Source organism: Excalfactoria chinensis, chromosome 14 (genome assembly GCF_039878825.1).
Source record: "Excalfactoria chinensis isolate bCotChi1 chromosome 14, bCotChi1.hap2, whole genome shotgun sequence".
NCBI classification, from domain to species: Eukaryota; Metazoa; Chordata; class Aves; order Galliformes; family Phasianidae; genus Excalfactoria; species Excalfactoria chinensis.
The window spans coordinates 10,398,575-10,421,503 of record NC_092838.1 but is presented as its reverse complement, the minus strand read 5'-3'; the positions used below and the strand labels follow the sequence as shown (position 1 = coordinate 10,421,503).

General features: G+C 45.7%; 3 protein-coding genes across 4 annotated transcripts in view; 1 reads left to right on the top strand and 2 right to left on the bottom strand.

The window, feature by feature from the left end:
• MAD1L1 (mitotic arrest deficient 1 like 1) overlaps positions 1-16,828 on the bottom strand; it is a 320,009-nt gene extending 303,181 nt beyond the window's left edge. For both annotated transcript variants that reach the window (XM_072349472.1, XM_072349475.1), the window contains exons 1-9: positions 16,748-16,828; positions 15,196-15,349; positions 13,939-14,079; positions 12,069-12,248; positions 11,631-11,755; positions 10,894-10,975; positions 9,507-9,637; positions 8,425-8,539; positions 7,181-7,242 (exon numbers count right to left, since the gene is read on the bottom strand). In XM_072349472.1, the coding sequence (XP_072205573.1) occupies positions 7,181-7,242; positions 8,425-8,539; positions 9,507-9,637; positions 10,894-10,975; positions 11,631-11,755; positions 12,069-12,248; positions 13,939-14,079; positions 15,196-15,345 (986 nt within the window). In that variant the 5' untranslated portion in view covers positions 15,346-15,349; positions 16,748-16,828. The remainder of the gene's footprint in view (positions 1-7,180; positions 7,243-8,424; positions 8,540-9,506; positions 9,638-10,893; positions 10,976-11,630; positions 11,756-12,068; positions 12,249-13,938; positions 14,080-15,195; positions 15,350-16,747) is intronic.
• A 555-nt stretch (positions 16,829-17,383) lies between these two features.
• MRM2 (mitochondrial rRNA methyltransferase 2) lies at positions 17,384-19,584 on the bottom strand. The gene is made up of 3 exons (XM_072349205.1): positions 19,523-19,584; positions 18,483-18,772; positions 17,384-18,115 (listed from the first exon to the last, which is right to left on the bottom strand). Exons 1-3 carry the CDS (start codon positions 19,540-19,542, stop codon positions 17,691-17,693), a joined length of 735 nt encoding a protein of 244 aa, XP_072205306.1. The 5' UTR covers positions 19,543-19,584; the 3' UTR covers positions 17,384-17,690.
• A 192-nt stretch (positions 19,585-19,776) lies between these two features.
• Positions 19,777-22,765, top strand: NUDT1 (nudix hydrolase 1). The gene is made up of 3 exons (XM_072349204.1): positions 19,777-19,963; positions 21,919-22,064; positions 22,263-22,765. The coding sequence occupies exons 1-3, from the start codon at positions 19,812-19,814 to the stop codon at positions 22,433-22,435; spliced, it is 471 nt and encodes a 156-aa protein (XP_072205305.1). The 5' UTR covers positions 19,777-19,811; the 3' UTR covers positions 22,436-22,765.
• Positions 22,766-22,929: the final 164 nt, after the last annotated feature.

The window sequence follows — 22,929 nt, the reverse complement described above, 5'->3', positions numbered from 1 at the left end:
AAAGTTTCCCTGCAAATACATGCTTTGAAGATAAAGTGCAGGATGTCGCACACCTACATCAGAGAGAAGGCACGGCACATCCACTTAGAGCATTGTGAATTAGAATACTGAAAGATGCTGGAACAGAATTGAAAAGGTAAAATTAAAAGGGAGCTAGAGATTATAATGGGGATTGGGTGTGTGGGAATGACAAAATGAGAGGCTGAATAAAAATCAAGCACAAACATCTGAGCCCTCTGACAGTAGCAAACCATCCCCTTGCTGATTAGTCTCTGCTATTTAAATGATAATTTCACTTTCAAGGCAAACAGAACTGCTTAATGTAAGCAAAGTGACTCTATAAAGTGCCCATGCTTTTGAAAGCTTCTCCTTCACAGCAGAGTGAGCACCTGAGCTCAGACCCATTTACACATAACATGGGTCACTACACACTGGTAGAGCTACTCTTACCCAACTGCTTCCCAACAGCATCTCAAACACTACTTGCAGGAAACATGTCAGCCACGTGAATTGTTCAAGTTTGTCCAAGACTGGCAAGCCCCCAGTGGCAAACAACGCACTTGCTACACAGAAGATAACACCAGCACACATCTCTAAAAGCAATCCTGTGCCTAGGGGGGAAAAAAAAAAAACAGCTGTAGGTTTATTGGACCAGGAACAGCAGCCTTATGCAAGCTGGGACAATACTGTGTATTCTGATTAAGAGAGTCAATAGAAACATAAGTGATTTTCCCCCTCCCCAGAACAAGCCTGATGTCACCTGCACTTCCAAAACGGAGTTCTTAACCCACAGTAAGAATCATCCCACTTCAGTCCCGTTGCTCTCCAGTTAAGTTTCTGGAGGTGATCTACCACAGCTCCTCAAATCATTCTTCAACAAGATGACTGAGGGCAGGCTGAGCTATTACTCAACAGCCTTCTCTACTTCCAGAATGTTGGAGCTGCGATCCTAAAAGGACAGCTTCCCCTCACCCTTCACAGACCTTTGCAACATAAAGAAAGGAAAGATGCATTTCTTTAAACAAGCTTGCTTGCTTCTTAACCCGATTTCTGATTACAACCTCAGTGGGCCCAGGTGTGGGTGCTGGCCCGTTATGTTCTTACACACTTTCCTTTACCCTCAAGACCAGATACACTGAGATATTCAAATGGAAACAAAAGCATTAATGGCAACAGAGAACAACAGCATTTCTGAACATTAGAGATAAGTTTGCTGTCCTTAGAGAAAACCCACGTTGGGCAGGGAAATGATGTGACAGGTAACTGCCCAGCATTTGAGTCAAGTACTGGCAGGAACAGACCCACAACACTCAGCAACCTGTGAAAACTGGAGTTTCAGATTTCGAGTTGACAAAGGAATATTTTCTCCCTGCCACACACTAAAAGCATTCTATCAAGGAAATCCAGAACATACGGCACTGCAAAGTTAAGCACAACACGTACATTCTAGCAGGACAGGATAACAACAGAAGAGCTTATAACAATACTCCAACATATGCTGCATGTCACATTCAACAAATAACAGACTCCTCCACTGTTGCCCTGTGTAAAGAATGGTGGCTTCAGTAAACACACCATTACTGAGACAACCACAATTTGTTTTCTCTTGAGACTTCTACCTTGTTTGCCAAACACGAAGATCCCCATCAGAATTGCTCAGGCACTTCCCCCTCAACAAAATGTTGAGTGTTTTAAAGCAAAGCTTTCATCTTTAAATGTCTTAAGTCCTAAAAGCACAAAGCATGTGACACTCAGTTACAAATGAACACAATGATTATCCTCATTACCCCTTCCAACCCCAGCTGCTCATTGCCGCTTCCTCTGCCCTGCTCTGAAACTACACGAGTACTTACACAACCACGCAGTGATGTGATCAGGTACCCAGTCTGGGTGAAAGCTGAATTATATTCCCTTCCTGATTACCTTTTACTACACAGAACCACCTCTCCTGGTTGCAGTGCTCCAAGAATCAGAAAACAAGGTGAACAGATCATTTTCACACAGATAGTCACACCAGAATCCCCGCAAGACAGAAACAGAGGAGCTGCTACAAGCTGAAACTAAGCTGTCCTGGGACTGCGTAAGAGAAATTCACACATTCAACCTCATGCAGAACCTTGCAGAAATCCTTAATTCAAGGTCCTTTGCAGGATACAAGCAACCCGCTTACAACAGCCCTCTTTCCAGAGTGAATTCTCCATCTTCGGTGGAAGGCAGAAGACATAAAATTCAACTTCTGAAAGATAACTAGAATACAACAATCCTCTCCACAGAGGAGAACAGTTGATACTCCTTCCATGAGGTAACATAAGAACTTACAACCGCATATTTTCTAAAGCAAGCTTTTTGTTGTTGTTTCTTTTGCTTTTGTTTCCCTCTGTGCAGTGCTTATCTCCCTTTCTTGTGCCCAAGGGATTCCCACTGTGACAAAACAGCTTGTTTTACATTGGAAATCTTGTCAGCAGCAGTCATGCAACTTTCAGCACCTAACTTAAGATCTGTGAACAATTATTTAACTAAAGCTTACATGCACAAAATCTCAATTTCCTCATTGCACACTAATTCTCATTTTCAATTAAAGACATAACTCTGAAGGACGGATCCACCACGACACAACCTAAACCAAAACGCCAAGAAAACCTCAACCAGAAATCAGTGTTTTAAGGTCAGGGTCAGCAGTCCAATGACAGCCAACATCAGGCGCTCACTCATCCCTGACTGGAGACGAAAGACCAGGTGGCAACAACAGGCTACTCCAATATAAGTATCTGCTTGACCATGGACTGATCGTGCCCCAGTAATGACTCCACTTGAACCAGCAACAACAACCCCCCAGCATTGCTTTGACTGGTTGCAGTTAATTAGGTATCCAGAAATGCATATTCAAATTCAAAGCAATCCAAATTATTTCAGCATGCACTGCTTTGTATATCTGCCAACAGCTTGGTTGTTTGTTTCTTTTTTAAACCAGCAACCACCTATTCATAATGGACATTCAGAGAAAGGTAAATTACTACCTTGTGAGAAAGGAGAAGATTATGAGCTTCATTCACTACTGCAAAGATATTCAATGCCTTGGATGGAAGAGAGTGCTAAGCATAGTTAATCATAAATCAAAAAGGAAACTAGAGAACTCCAATATTCTCCCTTCTCTCCTATTCACAGGAAAAAAAGCACTAATCCACCACTAATGCAGAATCAAGGAATTTGATTCCCTTTTCCCTCCTCTCTCCTCCCCTCCCCCAAGTCCAAAAGCAGAATGAGTACAGAAGGATTACCCACACTGAGTGTAGCACCTGTGTAATTACAAATTACTTGCCACTTAATTAGACCCTTTCTTAGAGAGAAAATGCATACACATTCACACTACCTCCTTCCTAATTGGTCTCAGACACTGCAGGAAGCCAGTCCCCAGGATCTGTCAGCCAGCCAGCCCACAGATGTTTCAGAAAGAAAATCAGGTCAGCATTAACAGGTTCACTTCCTTGGCTCTAGGCAACAGGTCAGCAGATCAGTGCCTGCTGTCTGCAGCTGGCAGGTTCCACTAAGTGAAAACAGGCCTTAAACACTGGCCTGAATTGCTGCCAAATCTACACTTCTCTACGGGTCTGGACAGCAAGCATGCAAAACAGCCACACCAGCTCAATGTGACACCACTGAAGCTATCTAAACTCACCCTTGTAAACTGAAGGACAACTACAGAAGAACTTCTATTAAACAAAGCAAAGAATACGCTGTGTAGATATGAAACTTACAAAGTTGGCTGAAAGAAAAGCTCTGCTCTGTACATCATTAGAGAAACATGCTCAAATCTTCTCCGTACTGTTGTATCTTACTACCCTAAGCAGGAAAAGGAACTGGACATTGAGACAGTAACTGTGTGAACTCAGCACTGAACAGTTTTCAGAAGACCAGATAACAGCAATGACAGATTTTCACTGAACTACCTGATGCATCTTCACACACCCAGATGATGGGCTTTTAGCACAGGCTGAGCCTGAAGCAGAAAGCAGTTTTCACAGCAGCAGGTGAAAGGATGCCACCTCGTGGGTGGTTGTGTACACTGTCATCAAAATAAACCACCTGCCTTCTCACATACTGACAGCACTCAGCCCTTCCAATACTACTTTTCCTGTTAAAATACACATTGCAGACAGCAGCCAAGAAATCACACGGAAAACATCCCTCGGCCAGCAGCGCGCCTCTAAGAAAATAATCAAGTCCATCAAGATTTTGCTGTTTCTAAACTGAAGATGGTCAATAACAGCAACACAAACACCATAGTTTGCAGAAAGACAAACTGTGCCAGTCAGCACCGCCTGGAGAAAGAGAACATAACATGGAGAAAGCATCCTTCTTAAGTCTTCCCTAACAGCAGACTCCTACAATAGCCATCCTCAAAGTCTAAGATCAAAAATAGCAATACTTTCTACTCACAAAGCAAGAATTTCAAAACACGTGTCTCCCTTTTACGAGTCTCACAGCAGTGATATAAAGCAAGAATGATACAAGGGACCTAGAAGTGTTCTTACAAAACAAAGTTACATCCAAGATAAAAGACAGAACAGCGGAAAGCAGTAAAAAGATCAAGATATCAAGAGGACATAACTGAAAGCAAAAAAGATTACATGTATTCATTATGCATAGATATGAACCACACGTAACTACAGCATGTATTACTTTCTTGTTAGGGTACAGTGCAGCTTTACAGTTACATCATGTTTGGATAAGGCAGGTATAATTCAAAAGGGCTGAAAAACACTGCACAATAGTAGTGCAAACACACTCCTGCATTAAAGCTAATACAGATAAACTGTCATGATTTCCACAGTTCATTAGAGGAAGGGGAAAAGCCCAGCAGCTTTCTAGTACAATAACTGAGTACCTTCCCTCAGTGTAAGTACGGGAACCCAGAACTGGCAATCATAAAATCAGACTTGGAGAAAACTGCTAATGAACGAGATTTCAACCAAAGGTGCAGCCCTACCAAACACTCAGCTCTCATCTCCTTTTGGCAACTTTGAAAGAGCTAAAGAAGCAGGATTACCACTCCTCTCCTAAAAGCTGCATCATTTTTCTAAGTGCTTTTCCACAAAATTAGACTCTCAGATCTGATCATAAGCCAGTCTGACAAAAAGCCTGCTGGGAATAAGCAATCAGTGAACAGAACCACTGGGAGCAGACACAGAATAAGCCCTGTGGAAGTGCTGTAGGAAACAAAACAACACCATCCTCTCTTAAAATGCCACAGACTTTATGCAGTTCCCTTACATTTGCTGTACCAAAGGAAGTGATAAGAAGACATGAACACTCCTTCCTTCTGATTATCTAGTTACCAGCAAACAGATCACACTGGCTCCTTTGGATGACCATTCAACTTGCTCCTGTTTTCTTCTTCTACGAGATGGTCAATTAACTTCTCCTCAAGCCTTTCCCAACAGCATACTGGAGGAACCTGACTAGAACAACGATCTCATCATCATCACACTGCTGACTGAAAATGAACAGAATTCATGCTGAAACACATCTGAGCAACAGGAAGGAAAGAGGAAAAAACAGAGATGAGGAGGGAGGGGGTAATCACCCAGTTCTACTTGCTACAATTGCATGCAAAAGATGATTCTTAAGAGCAATTCCCATTTCTGTATGAGAAGATACCATTAATAGTGCTAAACAATATGGCCCAATCAAAAACCCTAACACTTTACAGCGAATATTCTGATTTTAAATGAAGGAGTTATTAGACTTCAACAGGCAGAATCACTTGGTTCCATTTCTTTCCCACTGTGAAATTACCTCATTAAACCTTTAACAGCTTGAGTTAAGTAAAAAGCTTTTACTCTACTGTCTGATGGAACAAGTTCTTAGAAAAGGATTCATATTTGTTCTGTCCATTCTCTGCCATTGGAGATTTAGCCCAATTCTGCTTTCATCTAAATGCACACATCTTCATCAGAAGCAGAAGAGAATCTTAAGCACAATACCTACTCTCATACATCCAGAAAAGGGTTTGTTATCCTCATTAAACAGAAAACATTGTGAGGGCTTTCCTCAGTTGAACACAAGTGTCTTTCACACGAAGCAGTAACACGTCCAAACCACAGGTGCATATCCAAACACTCCTACTTCCAAATAATCCCTATTAGGCTGCAGGCATAGTTCAGACACATGTAATGAATGCAGTAAAGAAACAGTTGGTATAATTAGGTTTTGCAGTTCATGTTGCAGTTCAGAGCTTGAACCAATATTAAATGGATCTGTGCAATAATTACACCAAAACAGCTCTTAAGCAAGAAGCATCACCACTTCTAGAGTTGTAATACAAATATTCAGGGAAGGTAAAGCAGTGCTGAACCATAACTCACACAAATACATCGTACCTTATTCAGAGAACCTCCTGCAGTGAAAGATCCTAAGATTCACTACTTGCAGTCTTTCTTGATACTATGTTGTGTTGGCAGAAGGACCAGCACAACAAAAGCATGTTACAAAACGAGGAATGCTCACCTGTGTCCCAGACCACAGAAAAAACCCCACAGAGAAGGGAGGGGTCTCCAACCACAGATCCTCCCCCAGAGGCAGTCGGCCATTAAATGAGGTCTAAGAGAGGTGCAGCCAGGCTCCAGCCCTTCCATCACACAGCTGAATTGCCTTCACCTGTGCTCCTAGGGCTGACCGGGTCTTTTCTCCAGGTGCTCAATCAGTGGTACAAGGCCATGATTCAGCAGTTTGGTATGTACATACCAAAGGCCTTAGGAAAAAAACAGGCTCAAGGCTCCAGACATCAGAAAGATAGAAGTACACAAAGAGATCAGTTGTCTTACAAAGCACCAGTTAGCAGCTGTTTATTTGTTTTCCATTAAAAAAAAAAAAAACAAAAAACACAGAGTTTATTCCATCTGTCCTATTAAGTTAGGAGAATTTCCACCCAAACACCAACAAAGCTATATGCAACAAGTTCAAAAAACCCAATTAAACCCAAGCTGACTTAATGAAAAATACATTTGCTCCCAAATGGATGTATTTTAAGTCTCTTTTCATACACAATAGTACGGATTGGAATAGCTTCTGCATAAAGAGATATTAAGAAAGCATAACACCCCACACTTGGGATACCCAAATAACCAAGACGAAAGGAAAACATTTGAGAAGTTTTACCTCCAAGGCTCCGAGCACGTACCTGATATTCAAGCCAGTGCTCTGGTCCAGTTTCTCCCAGCTTTTTAGTTTTCCCAGAAGTTTCTAAAGCATAAAGCAAAGGAATGTTACAGACAGCAGAAAGTTCCAACTGTTTTCCACATAGTTCTCTGATAAGTCAAACTCAGTGTATTCTCTTCTCTGTCTTGGCGTTCAGTATCTTATCTAGCACTTTTGGGCTGTCATTCTGCAGCTCCCACAGACATTTTCCCAGCCACCATAGCTCTGTTATACCTGAACGGCACCCATATCTTACTTCAGTGCTTTTTATTACCCAGCTGTAACGCTACAATGTGGTGGAAAGCACAGCAAAGAATGGCAGAGTCCCAGGCTGCAGCAGGATTCACACAACCATAACAGCAGAGGGGACACAGAAAGAACATGGGGAGGAAAAAAATAATAATAATTAAAAAAACAACAACACCTTCTTACCTTCAAAAAGCCTCAGATAGGCAAGAACCTGCAGAGAGCCTCCAATGCCAACCCTTAAATGAGGACTGAGAAGGGGTGGATCCTGGCTCCACTTCTTCTGGTCACTCAGCTGCACTGCTTACACCTGAGCTCCCCTGGCTTGGCCCTGCCCTCACACCAGGTGCTCCATCACTACTTCAAGCCACGACTTGGCATTTGCGCTACACCAGCCCTGTGAGCTACTACCACTGTACAAGATCTTAATAGATTAGACTCTTTGTAGAGGAATAAAACTATCTATATTCCCAACACTCACACTGCAGTAGCTGAACCACCCAACTCTCTAACATTTCTCCTTCAGCTTCTGTGTTTTTAGTCAGTACCAGATCATACAATCCAAGTTTGACCAGAAACCAGTTAAGTCCATACATTAGTCTGATCTCTTGGCTAGACACAGAGTGGGATGGAAACAAGACAACTCTACTCATCTGAAACCACATTCTGGCCTTGCTAGTGCATGGGAAGCAACCCAAGGGGATACCATACCCATGTCCAGTAACACCACAAGCTTAATGCTCTTCCACTCCCCAAAGATACAGTAGCGAAGCCAATAAGAACACTGTAAGATTGTTACAGATTCAGCTGCCTTTTTATCTTTCACTCTTGCGTTTTGATATTTAAGTTTGTGAAAGCCATGTTTGTATTCACTACTTCAAACAAGTCTCTCAAGTAAGACAATACAGGAAGAGCCGAGAACACAGCCTGGGCAACAGAGGAAACCCCATTTTGCTCATCCAAACATTCTTAGCTCCTCACCTCATTTTCCAGCTCAGCAGTCACTAACTGTGCTTGGACTTTCTCATAGCGTTCCAATTTTCTCTGGAGACCTTCTACTTCTTCTTTAAGCAATCCATTGTTTTCTTTCATTTCCCTGAGAAGACAGGCAGCAATTTAGAAGTCACACAACTCAATCTGTTCTCACAAACTTCCACATAGACGTGCAATTACAAGAGAGCAGTATAACAACATACAGACATTATGACATTCAACTGACTCACTTCTATAATCTTCACTGCAAAGCTGCTGCTACCAATAATATATATAAAAAAAAAAAAAGGAATTTTCCCCACTACAAACACCACCCTAATTATGTCCAAACAACCAGAAGTTCTGTATCAACTTTGCTGATTAGCAAAACAGCACGAAGAGCTGGCAAAGCTCCCAACTCTGATCTTCAGTCTGGCTGAATGCATGGTTGGAACACAGCAAGGGTAGCTTTTTTGTAATCTATGATGACTGATCCAGTATTGAGACCGCTTGCTTTTACATTAACAGAGGATGAGATAAACTCTTTAAAGAAGAACCACCTCCACTAATAGCATGGTTCTTTCTGTGCGCAGGACAAGAGTGAGAAAACATTCCAAGATAAACAATTCAAAATGACAATCAAACAGACTAGGGAGAGTAGGAGTAACAATAACTACGTAGCAACAGTTATTTGGAGTAATGTACAGCTTCCCTTACAGTTCTTTCTTCCCCAAACCTGCACAGAGTTCATCACCATCTTTAAGCACTGAATGCTGTTTTAATAAACAGATACTGCTATCCAAAATTATCACGGCATACTGTGTGAAGCTGTCAGAGCGTTATGGAAGATAACCAGGTCCTGTCAAATCCTGTCCTCAGTAACCATCACAACACTGCTCAATTTGTATGCAGTATTTACAGGAACTACTTAAACTTTCTTCTATAATTTCCTGTATGAGAGCACAGTATCGTAGGCCACCCTGTAAACCTGATAAGTCTGACAGAAGGGTTTGAAAGTGTATATAGTGCAATTGTAAGAGCTGCAGAAGAACACAAGGTAACCCTTCTCAACAACCGAAGCCTTCTCTCACCTGAAGTAAGCATTTTCCTCCCTAAGCTGCCGCAGCTCCCGCTCTATTTTTGGGAAAAGGGCCAGTTCTGCCTTCATGTTCTTAACAATAACAGCATCATGTTCCTGCTGGGAGATCTTCTGTTCCAGATCCTGGAAGACAAGAGATGACAAGAAGACAGCAATGATTAATTTGGAACTCTTAAAAACTACATTTCCTCTGTATTTATGATACTTGAATCAACGAATGACTTGAATGAACAAACTCAGAACATGCCTCAGTAGATCACATGGTCAAATCCACTGCTCAAAACAAGGACATTTGTTGCATTTCTAACACAGGGGCTAATTTCTTCTCTGTACCATTCTGTTTACCCTGAATTCCTAAGAAAAAAGTAATCTCAATCAATAGAACAACTTCTTACTACGCTGAAACTCAGATTTTCTTGTCCACTAGCCCTCCATTAGCTAGATGTAAAGATGGACATGAGTCCTGAGCAATTAGGAATCAAAAGAAATACAAGTGCCCATTTCAGCATCGTGGCAAACATTTTTATGGAGGTGGGGACACTTATTTAAACCTGTAATGTATTCTGATACCTTGTTATCCCATCTTTCTTTTTAACATATTTGCCTACAGATGGAACTCTTCCTTTGCTATCAAAGAACGAGCAGTGAGACTCTTTCAGCACAACTTTACAACAAATACAGGTAAAGTAAGTCCTTAGGTGGAAGTTTTTCACTCAGAGGGTGGTGACACACTGGAACCGGTTGCCCAAAGGAGGCTGTGGATGCCCCATCCCTGCAGGCATTCAAGGCCAGGCTGGATGTGGCTCTGGGCAGCCTGGTCTGCTGGTTGGCAACTCTGCACATAGCAGGGGGTTGAAACCAGATGATCATTGTGGTCCACTTCAACCTGAGCCATGATATGTTTCTGATGCTATAAAGTCATAGTCATAGTATCATAGTATCGTGCGAGTTGGAAGGGACCTTGGAGATCATCGTCAGCATCTGCTCAGAGAAAAGCAACCCTACCTCCACCAGGAAGATAAAAAGCAGGTGGAAAAGACACTCGCATCAACATAACAAGGTAATCTGAAAGGACATAAAATACCTACGCTTACATTTTATTGTGATTTTGAGAACTTTGCAAGTAATTGCAGGTTATACAGAGCTAACCCCAACTCCAGAGAAAGGATTTTCTGGGGAGCAGAAACTACAGCTGCTAGGTTCATTCTCCAGCATTTAAGCAGTGGGGGGGGGGAGGAAAATCACCCAGGTTGCTCTAGAACACAAATGTACTGGGCTCAAGATCAAACAGCGCATTCATCCAGAACACTTCTGCTCTGACACTGAAGAAATTTTTAAAGAAAATCAAAACAAGGTTTATACAGACCCTATTGGCTTACCTTAATCTTCTGTTCGTATTCTGTCAGTAGGGACTGGCTTGCTTGCAATGTCTGGATTTGCTGAGTAGCCTCTTGCCATTTCCTATCAGACACGGAGAAGAGAGATTTAGCACCCAGGAAACGCGTACCAGAAAAAGACACATGCATGGTAAACATTTCCAAGTATCACTAACAAAGTATATGGTACTGTTATGTAAGATCATCTCACACTCCCATTGTCTTCCTCTACTTCAGAGACAAAAGATACCAATTCCTTCACCTAAAAGATGCACCTTGAGAATTATTCAAAAAAGTCAAGCCTCTTCTACTGTGAAATCAGTAAATATTTACACACAGCAAATAATAAGGAAAACCGAGGATAGCAAAGAAAAACACACTCAAATCTGTCAAGTACCCCTCACCTATGATTTACGGCTTGTTATTTTTGTTCTGTTCAATCTATAAAATTCAGATCAGCCTTTCCCACCCACCTGCCTTCTGTCAGCTCTCCAGTACGAACATGAAACATCACTGGGAGAGATTTTAAGCTTGAGTAATTTTTTTTTTCCTCAAGGTACAAATAAAATCCTGCTAAGAGCTACTTTCAAACACCACTTATAACCTGCACATCCAGTTCAAAGAATCCCTTTGAAGAGTGGAAATCAAACAGCATTGAAAGGTTTTTGAGTGACAACAGCTGCATAAGACTGAAGTTTTGTTTGCTTTTTTCTCCTCATAGTTACTCATCCTCTGCTTACTTATGTTGAACATCCAGCTGTTCCATCAGCTCCTGCTTCTGCGAGTCTTGGCTTGTCATCTGCATCTCCTGATTCATTATATTCCATTGTAGCTCAGATATTTTGCCTTTTAATATAGCGATTGTCTGCATTAGTGGAAATAAAGGAGAAACTGGAGATTACAGATTGTAACACACAGAAGTCACATCCAACTAATGATTCTGAAGAATGAACTGTGCATAACTTCAGTCTCATCCACGCTACAATTCCCCCAGTGCCCCTGAACAATTCCCATCTTGCTATCTCCTCCATCACTTCCTGCACTCTTTATTCAAAATCACGTGAGCTGACATCTAGCAATACACTTCTTTTGGTACATCAAAAAGGCCATTTTCCATTCACAAGAACCGCAAAGTCACCTGAATCTACGAATGGATAAGAAAGTTATTCTGTTCTTACTTCGTTAGCTTCAGCTAATTTGCTCTCCTTCTCTTGCAGTTTCTTACTCATGGTCTCCATACTCTTCTTATAGGATTTGTTCACCTCCATTTGCTCCTTCAGCTTATTTTCAGCTTCTGTTTCCCTTTCCTGATACTGCTTTATTCGTGTGAGCAGCTCCTGGTTACGGTCAGCCTCTCGCTTGCAAAGAGAAAAACATGAAAAGAGACATAGAAAACCAACACAAAGGTGAAGCCCTTTTTGCCTCCTCGTAACTGTGATCACCACAGCATCACATCAAAGCCATGTTATCAACACCAATATCTTTTAAGCCTACCACTAGCAAGGACAGCATCAGCAACTCAATGTCAAGGAACTACTTGCAGCAACAAAGCTGGAAAACAGACTATTCCTCCTTCTGCTAGTGGCAACAATCCTGGAATACAGACACAGCCCCACAGACTGCACTGCACACCCTGCAGCACATCAAAGACGAGAACATTTGATGCTCTGATTTAAAATTGAGCCACACAAGTTTGCACTCAGAACCTCAGAGCTCAGTAGTTGGGTTAGCAAGACAAACTTTCCTCTGTAACTCCTGGCAGTTTTATGAGGCTATTTAATGGAAAAGCAACCGGGCTTAAATGCACAGTATTATCAATGAACACAATAAACATTTCTGCACTCTGACGATCCTTCATACACCTTCTCAGTTTTTTCCTTCCACAAATTGATTAATGCTTATTTGAAAAATCTGCAGTAAATTGCTTTGCTAATCAAAGCAAATCGAGACATGGATTTACATAGTAAGTAAGGATTATGCAAAGCAATATGAGCTTCCTAAAGCTTTCATCCACATGACTCAAAAAAAACCCACAGAATCTGAGCAGGGTGATTACACAGCGCTGGATTAGTGCTGCTCCCTTTTCTGCACTAGTATTTCAAGGGTTCCTGTGACTGACTCAGCTGGATTCCAGTTCAAACTCTTCGTGGCTTAATGCTAACTCACCTGACTTCAACAGGAATGAAGGCTTGAGTCACTGACCCACTATTTCACAACCACACTCTAAATCCATCACCCAACAGTCTTAAAACACAACAAAACATGCCTTAAAAAAATCATTTTAAATAATCAGCTGCATGTAAGACTTCTATTATCATACAGAACCCAGAGCTCTACTGGCACTTCCAGTGACAAAGCTAAGCAAACATATATGGGCACAAAATCAGAAACCAAGAAATGCTATTAGTCCCTGAGTGAGGCTCACAGTCTTATCAATGAAAGCTCTCTTGTGTGACAGTGCATGGGTTGGCACTGCTGCCATTCCAATTAAATTACAGTCACAGAAACTAAGTACTTGCAATTGTGCCAGAAAAAGTTTAAACTCATTTGGGAGAAAAAGCGCTTAAATATCTCCAGGAGAAACAAAGAACAAATCCCTTTTTGTTACGGCTACCCATGACAATTCCAACACTATGTTAACAAAATCTAGTGATCAGATCAGACTGCTCAATGAGCAAACAACGTTCTGACATTCACACAGGATTTGTGCACATTAGCAAGTAGCACAATGCACGCACACCATATGCTCTTCAGAAGTCTTTACTACAAATGAGCTCAAGTCTTGCTCTGAAGACTGAGTGCTCATTAACAGCTGGGGAGCACTATGCTTGCTCCTGGACTGCATCTTTTAGTTTTGCTTCATCCAAAAAGAGTCTGGTATTCACATCCTGAGACACAGCACTGCGAACCAAAGCACAGCATGCGAAAACAGCCAGAAGCATTTCCATCATCCAAACTAAAACACCAACACAGATGCACCGCATGTGTTCTAACTCAGACCCATGATATCAGACCACCTGCGGTTACAGTTCTACCAGTTCTACTTACCTCATAGTTCCTGGCATTAGTATTAGCAGCTTTTTCCAGCTCAATGCGAGCTCGTTTGTGGCTAAGCTCCATCTGCATCTTCTCCCGTTCCACCTGCAGGAGCTGTGATTTGGAATGGATCTGCCCAGCTTGTTCTTCCAACTGGCGAGTTCATACATGAAAAAAGGCAGTACACATCATTAACAGCACTGCAGCAATATTGCTACCCCCTACTCTGTATGATGCAGCTGACAGTTGCATAGCAACTTACAGACTTCAAGTCAATTGTCACCACATTTGTGGTGCCTGTCCTCTCACACCAGCTGCAGATCAGGAAACCAAGGCCAAGAGCTCAACCACATGCCCATGCACCTGAATCAAACAGCGTTAGCTGGAAGGAAGCAAATATAAACTCCACATTTCAATTCAGGGTTTCATTCAGAATTTCTCTTTCCACCTCTAGAGGTGCTTCATGTGACAAAATGCACTTCTCTATCTAAACAAAGGTAATTACAAACTCCCCAGGCATTATAAAATCAACAGCAGTTAACAGTAAGCGGAGATCAGGCACCCCATTAAATGTAATTGTGGAGCAAATTAATGGTGTTGTGTGTTTTTTTCCTATGACCTGCTACAATGGGACACTCCAGATTAAATTACTTTACACCACAGACAATGCTACAGAACACCTCTCTTCTAAGCAGGGTACATTTGACGCATCGCTCATGGAGGTGGTGCAATCAGAGATGCACACAGACACAAAACTCACACCTTTTTTCAGTACTTTCAACGTTCCAAATGTAAAGCAGTCTCATATTAAGAAGATGATAAGATCACACTATATTTAGAGACCTGCTTATTAATTATATCAACGTAAAGAAACTTTATCACAGCGTAACAGAGCTTATGATGCAAGACGTCAACTTATCACATGCTGTAAGAGCAAAACGCAGCTGATAGGATGAGCTGGGGATACAGAGAGAGGCAGACAAGAAATCCCAACTGGTGGGCACACTGAAACCACAGCAAAGTCTCTTGTATGCATCCAGGCAAGAAAAATGTAAGGTAACTAAGTGAACGACTGGAAACACATTAACAAGGAAAAAGATTCTAGAACATTCTCAGAAAACAAACCTCTGATACTGAGCGTGCACGAGAAGCAGCTTTATAAAGAACGGTTATATCTTAATGAAATCAACCCTGATGCTTAGAACACAAAGGAGGCTACAGACGCACAGAAGAGACACAGCAGGCAACAGCACGCTGAGGACACCTCACCTGCACCCTCTGCTGGTACTGAATCTGCAAGGAGCTCTGAGACGATGCTGGCACAGCCTGCCCGGACACCCCCTCCATACGCTGTGAAATGAAGTTGTTGAAGGATCTCAGAGTGGAGAAGACGGTGGTGTTACCTTCCAAGTCCTCCATTGCTCTGGGAATACACACAAAAAGTTATCAGTGAAGTATCCAGAACAATCTGTGATATATTGATGCTCTACTAAAACAAAGAGATACATTGCTGCCCTAAGATCACACAAAGCACAGCATCTTCCAGTCTACAGGGCACAGAATCTAACCTCACCTCAACCAGAAAACACCCCCTTTTGAAGCAAGAAAGCCTGATCTCCCCTTAGTGTTATAACCAAAATGATTTGCTTTTATTTAGATACGTCCCCCTGAACCTCTGTGAATGAATATACAAACAGGAGTCGTCTTCAGTTACACCAAAATGAGATCTCTCTTCCTCTGTAATCAAGAAGGATTCAGGGATACGAGGTAGCACCATGGGACGGGAAGCTCTACAGCACATCACACAGAAAGAACCTGTTACTCTGCTCCCAAACATATTAAGGGCTGAGGCAGGAGGAGAATTAATCCCACACGAGTAGCACGCTCTACCTTCTAAGCAACCTGATCCTGGTTTCCAAACAGCACTTTGGTACCTAACTTTCAACACAATCCGACAGCCTGTTTCCATTAGCAAGCTGCAGCTCCTTGTTCACATAGAAGTTTTTGCAGAATCCTCCTTCAGATTTGCAATAGTATTTAAAAGGTCAAAAACGCATCAAATCCAGAAGGCTGGCAAGGTGTTCCCAGAACATTTGGGCAAGCTTTAAGTGAATTGCTCAGAGGCTGCAAGCCCTACAAGTCCCAGAAGCACCAAAGGGGGATCAGAGCCAGGAAAGGCACCGGGACACCCACACAGCATTAGAGCAGCAGCCCAGGCTCAGGGCTGACCCTCGGGCCCACGTAATCACAGCAATAACAGCAGCACCGTTTGGACTCACGTCACCACCAAGAGCCCAACCAACAGCAGCACGCTGGGAGGAGGTCAATGGGATCCCAAATGAAAACGTTTATTAGAAAGAAGCGCTGCATTACCACGCACGGAAACACAGCGCTGCCAACAGGTGAGCGGCTGCCAGCAAAGCCATTTCAAAGCAGGCGCGGTGAGAACAGGACAGCAGTGCGGAGCAGCCGGCAGGTACAGCCCGTCCGCTGCTGCACAGCTCCGCTCCTTGCCTTATTTTTGTTCAGTTCAGCTCCCGGCTGCAATGACCCCCAGCCTGGCCGCGAGCAGCCGCCATACTGCAGTGCGAGGGGCTCCTCCGCGGGACAGCACAGCCCGGCCCTGCCGCTCGCCTGGCGCTGCCCACCCTCCTCGCTCCCATAGCGCCGCGTTCAGCCATAGGTGAGGCCAAGCGGCGGAGGCGGGCTGCAGCGGGGAGCGCGGTGAGGGACCCCCAGGCCCGGCCCGGCCCGGCCCGGCCCAGCACAGCACGGCAGGCCGCCCGCCACACCACACCGCTCCCCTCCCACCCGCACTCACCGCCGCCCCGCTTGGATCTCCCTCCTCGCCCCGCCGCCGAGATCTCACGCGAACTCGCGCCCACCTCTCGCGAGAACGGCGGCCCGCCACGCCGTAATGCCGGCTGGAGGCGCGCAGCTTCAGCTCGTACCGTAATGCTCCACAGCGCGGCTGTGTGGCGGCAGTGAGCAGATCGAGAAGGGAAGCTGAGTTTCCATCTGATAAATCTGCGAGCCGTTCGAAATGGTCTATTTGTGATGAGGGAGATCTGGAAGCCTAAAGAGATGATAGTGCTGTCATCCCCCTTTATAACTCGTGCCACAGCCAGCCCGATAACGGCGCTATTTAATGGAGTTGTCACTTCCAGATAAGACGGTGACCAAATGTATTTGGATCCAGGAAAACCTTGTCATTTTGCCTCATAAACATAACTGGGCGGCCATAACCCATTACTGATGACATAAATCATTACAGCGCTGCTTTTATGTGTGCTAATAAACGATACCAGCTTTTAGGAAAGATGAAGAGGAATTAAATTGGCTCCAACCCTTCCCACCCCCCAACCGGCCCCTCTGGTTCTGACAGGCGCCATTTGTGGTTAGTCCCAAATCCGACAGCGTTAGAAACGCAGCCGTTCTCAAGCACACGTTAAGAGCTCATAGAACCACCGCTTTATTTTCATTTCCATTACACAGCTCCAGAGGTCGCCTTTCACATTATTCCTCTCCATTCCCAACTGCTTTCTCCGCAGGTGTGAAGCTAGATTGGATGTCTCTGCTTGTGCAATTAGTGGATGAACTCAGTGGGGCACCACCCTGGTTTTATCCTCCTATTTGAAAAGCACCTGGTGAGAAGTGCAGCAGCAATCCCAGAGCTCGAGCTGGGGATCGTCATGCTGGGAGCTTTCTTTAAACACACGCCACGTTCAGATTTCACCTGTTAGATAACCTGCATTTCCCAGCGGTCATTTCCCTTTGTACACTCTTGCCAAGTAATAAGATTCAGATGAGTCCTTCCGACTGGCCCGAGGCTTTATAGTTCTCACATCTTGGAACTGCTCCTTCAGTTTGTTTTGTAGAACACGGGACTCGTGTCCATCCCAGAACTTACACAGCATCGTTCCTTTCGGCTTTAAAATACTCTGTGACAGGTTCACTAGGCCCAAACACAAACCGATCAGCTTCTGATGATCCAGCTCTTTAATGCCTGTTGCGTTCGGCGCCATGTCGCTCAAGATAACATCCACCTTCTCTGCAGGAAGCAGGTTCTGAATCGCCCTTTGTGTGCTCGGGTCTGTAATGTCGGCCTGAGACAAGAAGACCGCGCCTTCCAGCGGGGAAATCCGTAGGAGGTCAACTCCAAGGACGAAGCCAATCGGGGCAGCAGGATCTGGGTTGTAAGAATGAAGATCACGTTGAATTCTTATGGTTGAAAAGAACTTGCATATGTGTGAACTCTGTTGTACTCAGTAAACGAAAAGTTATCGTCACCTGCAGCAAACTGTCCTCCCGTCCCTCCATCATTGGTTTGCTGCATGCAACGACATGGTCTGCTACCAGCCAAAGCATTTATGACGTTAAAACCCAGCTACACTGGATAAGCATGAGGTAACCCTGTCGTCTTCTTTTTGTTGTTTTGTTTTTGCAGAGCTGGCAATGTAATCCAACAACAGCACGCATGATCATGCTTTTCCTTACAAACATGAGTGCTTCAAAACATACAGGCCCCATCCCAAACACCAAACGTGTGCACTCACCAGTACCCAAGGCATTGACCCTCTCTACAGCAACCTGACTCCAAGCACCAGGTGCTGCTCCACAGTCAAGAACAGAAAGTCCCGGCCGGAGAATATGAAGCCTGTCATCTATCTCCAGTAACTTGAAGGCACTCCGGCAACGGTAATGCTGCTGTTTCGCTGCCTTGACGAAGGGATCCCTCCCCTGCCGCTCCAACCACCAGTGCTCGGTGGCGGTTTTCTTCTTCAGGAGCCTCGCCGTGCTGTGCAGACACCTGCGCTGCAGAGGAAGGCTCACCAAAAGCCGGCAGCTGCCCAAGGAGAAAGGTGACGGTCAGATCTTGTGCAGCCAACACAGCGCTTTCTGAACGCTGACCTGTTTCTACCCTGAGCGCGGCTGCTCCCATCTGTCTCCACACTCACCACAAGCCTCACTCACCATCTCAGAGATTCAAGGCCTCTTCAGTTCCCTGCTCCATTCACAACAACAGACACAGTGTGGATCAACACCTCACTGGCTGCCCCCTGAACAAAGGGGATCTCATGGCTATTGAGCCCTGCGGTTCTCAGGTGTCACCTGCTCACCATGCACGGACAGACGCTGCTGGGAACGTGCCCTAACGAGTCCCACGGGGCTGCACAGCCTGTGTGCCAGCAGGGAGCTGGGCTACGACCTGCCAGCAACTCACGCTGACCCCAAGCACCGTGACGGAGAAAGTAAGGATGGCTGAACATCACCTTCCTGTGAAAGGCTTTTAAAGCCGAGGATCCACCGTTTTAAGGGGAAGGGCAACTGCGGTGCTAATACAGGCAATTACATCAAGGAACCGCAGACCGCCCCGTGTTGTTAAGGACCCACGCTGTACCGCCCAACCCCTATGGCTGACCGCGGTGTCCCAGCGCTCCCTGAGCTCAGGCAGCTCAGCCCGTGCGCGCCGCCCTTCCCCGACCTCCAGCCGACCCTCCCCCGGCCCCATCAAAGAAGGACGGGCCCCATCGCTCCCATGTCGGAAGAACGGCAGCCCCGGGACAGGCCCGGCTCGGATCTCCCCGGCACGCACCGCGCTCCCCGCCCCGCCATGCCGGCCGCCGCCTCCCTCCCCTCGCTGGGCGGAGCTGAGGGCGGAGCTGCGGAGAATGCGGCGCGGGAAGAGCCGGGCGCGGGGGGAAGGGGAACCCGTGGTGTTTGGGGCAGGGCCGGGAGCGAGGGGAGACGGAGTGTGAAGGGAGAGCGGTGGGGGCGGCGAGCTGCAGGCTCTGGGACGGGCGGCGGGTGCGGGAGGCGCTCCGGGCTGCGCGGATCCACTGCGCCCCGCGTCTGCTCCGAGCGCTGCCCTCAGGCGCAGCGCCATGTCCGCCTCCAGGCTCTTCACCCTCGTGCTGGTGGTGCAGCCGCCCCGCGTCCTCCTGGGCATGAAAAAGCGTGGATTCGGGGCCGGGCTCTGGAACGGCTTCGGAGGAAAAGTGCAGCCGGGTGAGAGCATCGAGGATGCTGCGCGCAGGTGAGGCCCGGCCCTGGGAGAGGAGCGGAGGGAACTGGGAGCACTTGCGGCGGTTCAGCTGCTCCGTAGCAGCCCCGTGAGCGCTGTGCCGCCCTGCTGCCCCGCTGACGCTGCTCGAGCGGCGATGGAGGCTCTTGCACTGCTCCTGTGCGTGCACCGCTCACGTTTGGCCGTACGGCGGCGTTGCAGCTCATGGCAGCGCGCTGCTGCTGCCTTAAGGATGCTAAATTCCAGTTACGCTGTCAGCGCTCCGTGAGAACTCAGTGACGAGATGCTGTGAACTCCACCCGGAGGTGCCTCATGAACGGCACTGTACAAACGGATCAGTTCCCTGCGTGCGGGCACTGAGTTCAGGAGCTCTGTCACTCCAGGGTTGCAGTGCTATGTTCAGAGCTAACAGCAGTGCAACACTGCAGGGCTTTCTTCCTTTTACCCACTGAAATGAAACGGCAGATTCTACCTTTGTTTACATCGGCGCTGCAGATAAAAAGCCACGCTTTGCTACCTCCTCAGTTTCTGATCTGTCCCCACGTTTACCTTTGCACCTGCAGGAAGTTGAGTGTTGCTCAACAGATTCCCAACAGCTTTTGCACTGATGGGTTTCCTCAGCTGTGCCAGCACAGCCAGCTGGGCTCTGTGCTGTGAGCTCAGCAGGGGAGACGAGGCCTCCACGTGTGTGCAAGCAGAGCACCGTGTTAATGCAGCCGGTGCTTACATTGTGTCTGCATACAGTTCATTGTCACTGAGTGGAAGATGGCAGATCCATCTCCAGTTATCAACCTGCTGTACTGTTTCTATTTACCAAACCCAGAGCCCAACAGCTCACAGATAATTACTGAATAAACCACAGCAGTGTTGTGCTTATTGGTCCTTTACCACAGCCTGCAAAACGAGGCTTTTAGCTTTGCTGGTTGGAAACTGCCTCTGTTTTCTGCACCGTTTTTCAGGAATATCAATGTGAATTAGTTGAGGCATCAGATTGCAGTACAGTTCTGAAGGATGGGACCCAAGAAACTGGTGCCAGAGAAAGCTGGAGCCTTAAAGGTCATTTCCGCTTTGAAACAGATGGGTTTCTGCCAAATGTACGACTATGAGAATCATTCACCTTATCTGCAGGTAGTTCCAGGTGTGCTGTACCTTTGTTCAGTAGAATAACCAGGACAAGTTCCAAGGCCTCTTAGCAGCAGGTTAAAAAACCCCAACATGAGTGTGTGGGACAGGCAGAAAAAGCGACCTGAAGCGCTTCAAGAGGCCACGTGTGGGGAGGCCTTGAAAAGAGCTGCTTGGGAAGTCTCCCCAACTGCTCCTAAAAGACTTGTCTCCAGCCTCTCTTACACGGAATGTTCTTCTGAGGAGCAGAAACTGAAGGTGTATCTGATTGCTTTGTGGATTTGATATGGCTTTTAACTGGGAGGTCACACACTATAGTGTTAATTAAGTGAGCTTCACTTTTCCTCAGAAGCCGCTGATTTTTGTAGCAGCATAGATGAGATGATCTCATGTTCCTTACCTGCGTCACCACAGTTATAAAAGCTTTAGCCTGAAGTTGACAGTCTTCCACTTGTCTACACAAGGCATGTCTCCAAGTTCCCAAGCCACATCCAGCCCCAGCAGTAGTACATAAGCGTTAGCCCATTGCCAAGTCACCTCAGGGAAGACCATCCTTGTGCATGGAATGTAAACCCTGCCAGGTCATCTTTGGGGTGAATCCTCCCCTCTAGCAGAACTTTCCCACTGGCCACTATGGTGGGAGACTGAGCAACTCGAAAGCCAGTCTGATGTTGGTGCGGTCTGGTGCCACTGGGCCTCATAGTTTGGTGTAAGCCACAAGTCTGCTTTGCTGCAGGCACAGCTGTAATTCACTGGAGGAGTTCTGAATGCAGTATAAAGCTGATGGCTGCTGTTTGTTCTCCCACTGCTTGCTTTCCTATAATAACACCTGTTTTTTTGCATAGGGAGCTCCTGGAAGAGAGTGGACTGACTGTGGACACCTTGCAGAAGATGGGTCAGATCACTTTTGAATTTGTAGGCAACTCTGAACTCATGGAAGTTCACGTTTTCCGAGCGGATCAGTTTCATGGAGAGCCAAAGGAAAGCGATGGTGGGTAACTGGTGGAGCTGATGTTTCCCTTTGAAATGCACTGCTCATATGGAAATGCAGAACTGTTCCTGCAGGGATTGCAGAGGAGGGAGGCAGCTGGGCTGTAACCCAAAGCTGTTTGTTGACACAGTGGAACTCCAGGCAGGAAAAAAAAACATGACAAAATTTCATACAACAATTGCTTTTCCCCCCTAACAGAAATGCAGCCTCAGTGGTTTCAGCTGGATGAGGTGCCATTCAAACAGATGTGGCCGGATGATGTCTATTGGTTCCCCTTGGTGCTTCAAAGAAAGTTGTTTCGGGGCTACTTCAAGTTCCAAGGACAAGACACCATCGTGGAGCACACCCTGAGTGAAGTGGAGCAACTTTAAGAGGAAGGCAGAAGCGTTCATTCCACGTGCTGCTGCCCACACTGGGCCGGGACAACACGAGTGTTCACAGGGAGCTCCTTTCTCAGCTCCCCAGCAAGAGGCTGACAGCCAGATCACGGGAAGTAAAGAAAATAAGGGGGTTTCTTAGAGCAGAAATAAACAGTGAACGTTTCCATGCTGTGAAGTCCCTGATGATGATATGCTTTAGTGGTTACTTGATGACTGCTCTTGAAAAATAAAGGGCTAACAGGAAGTTCTCGTGTCGTTCATGTATTTGACTTTTCCCTTGTGGCTGGAAATCTTTTCTAAACATTAAAATTACTTCTCAGCAAAAGCATCTGTTGTCCCACTGTAAACTGCCGCCACGACTCTACATGGGTGATGGGCTTTGCTGCAGGCTGCTTCCTTTCCCAGGAACATTATGCAGGCTGTCTCTCAATCTAACAGCAGAAGCAGCGAGCACCTTGTGTGTGCCAGCTTGTATGCAGTTCCCA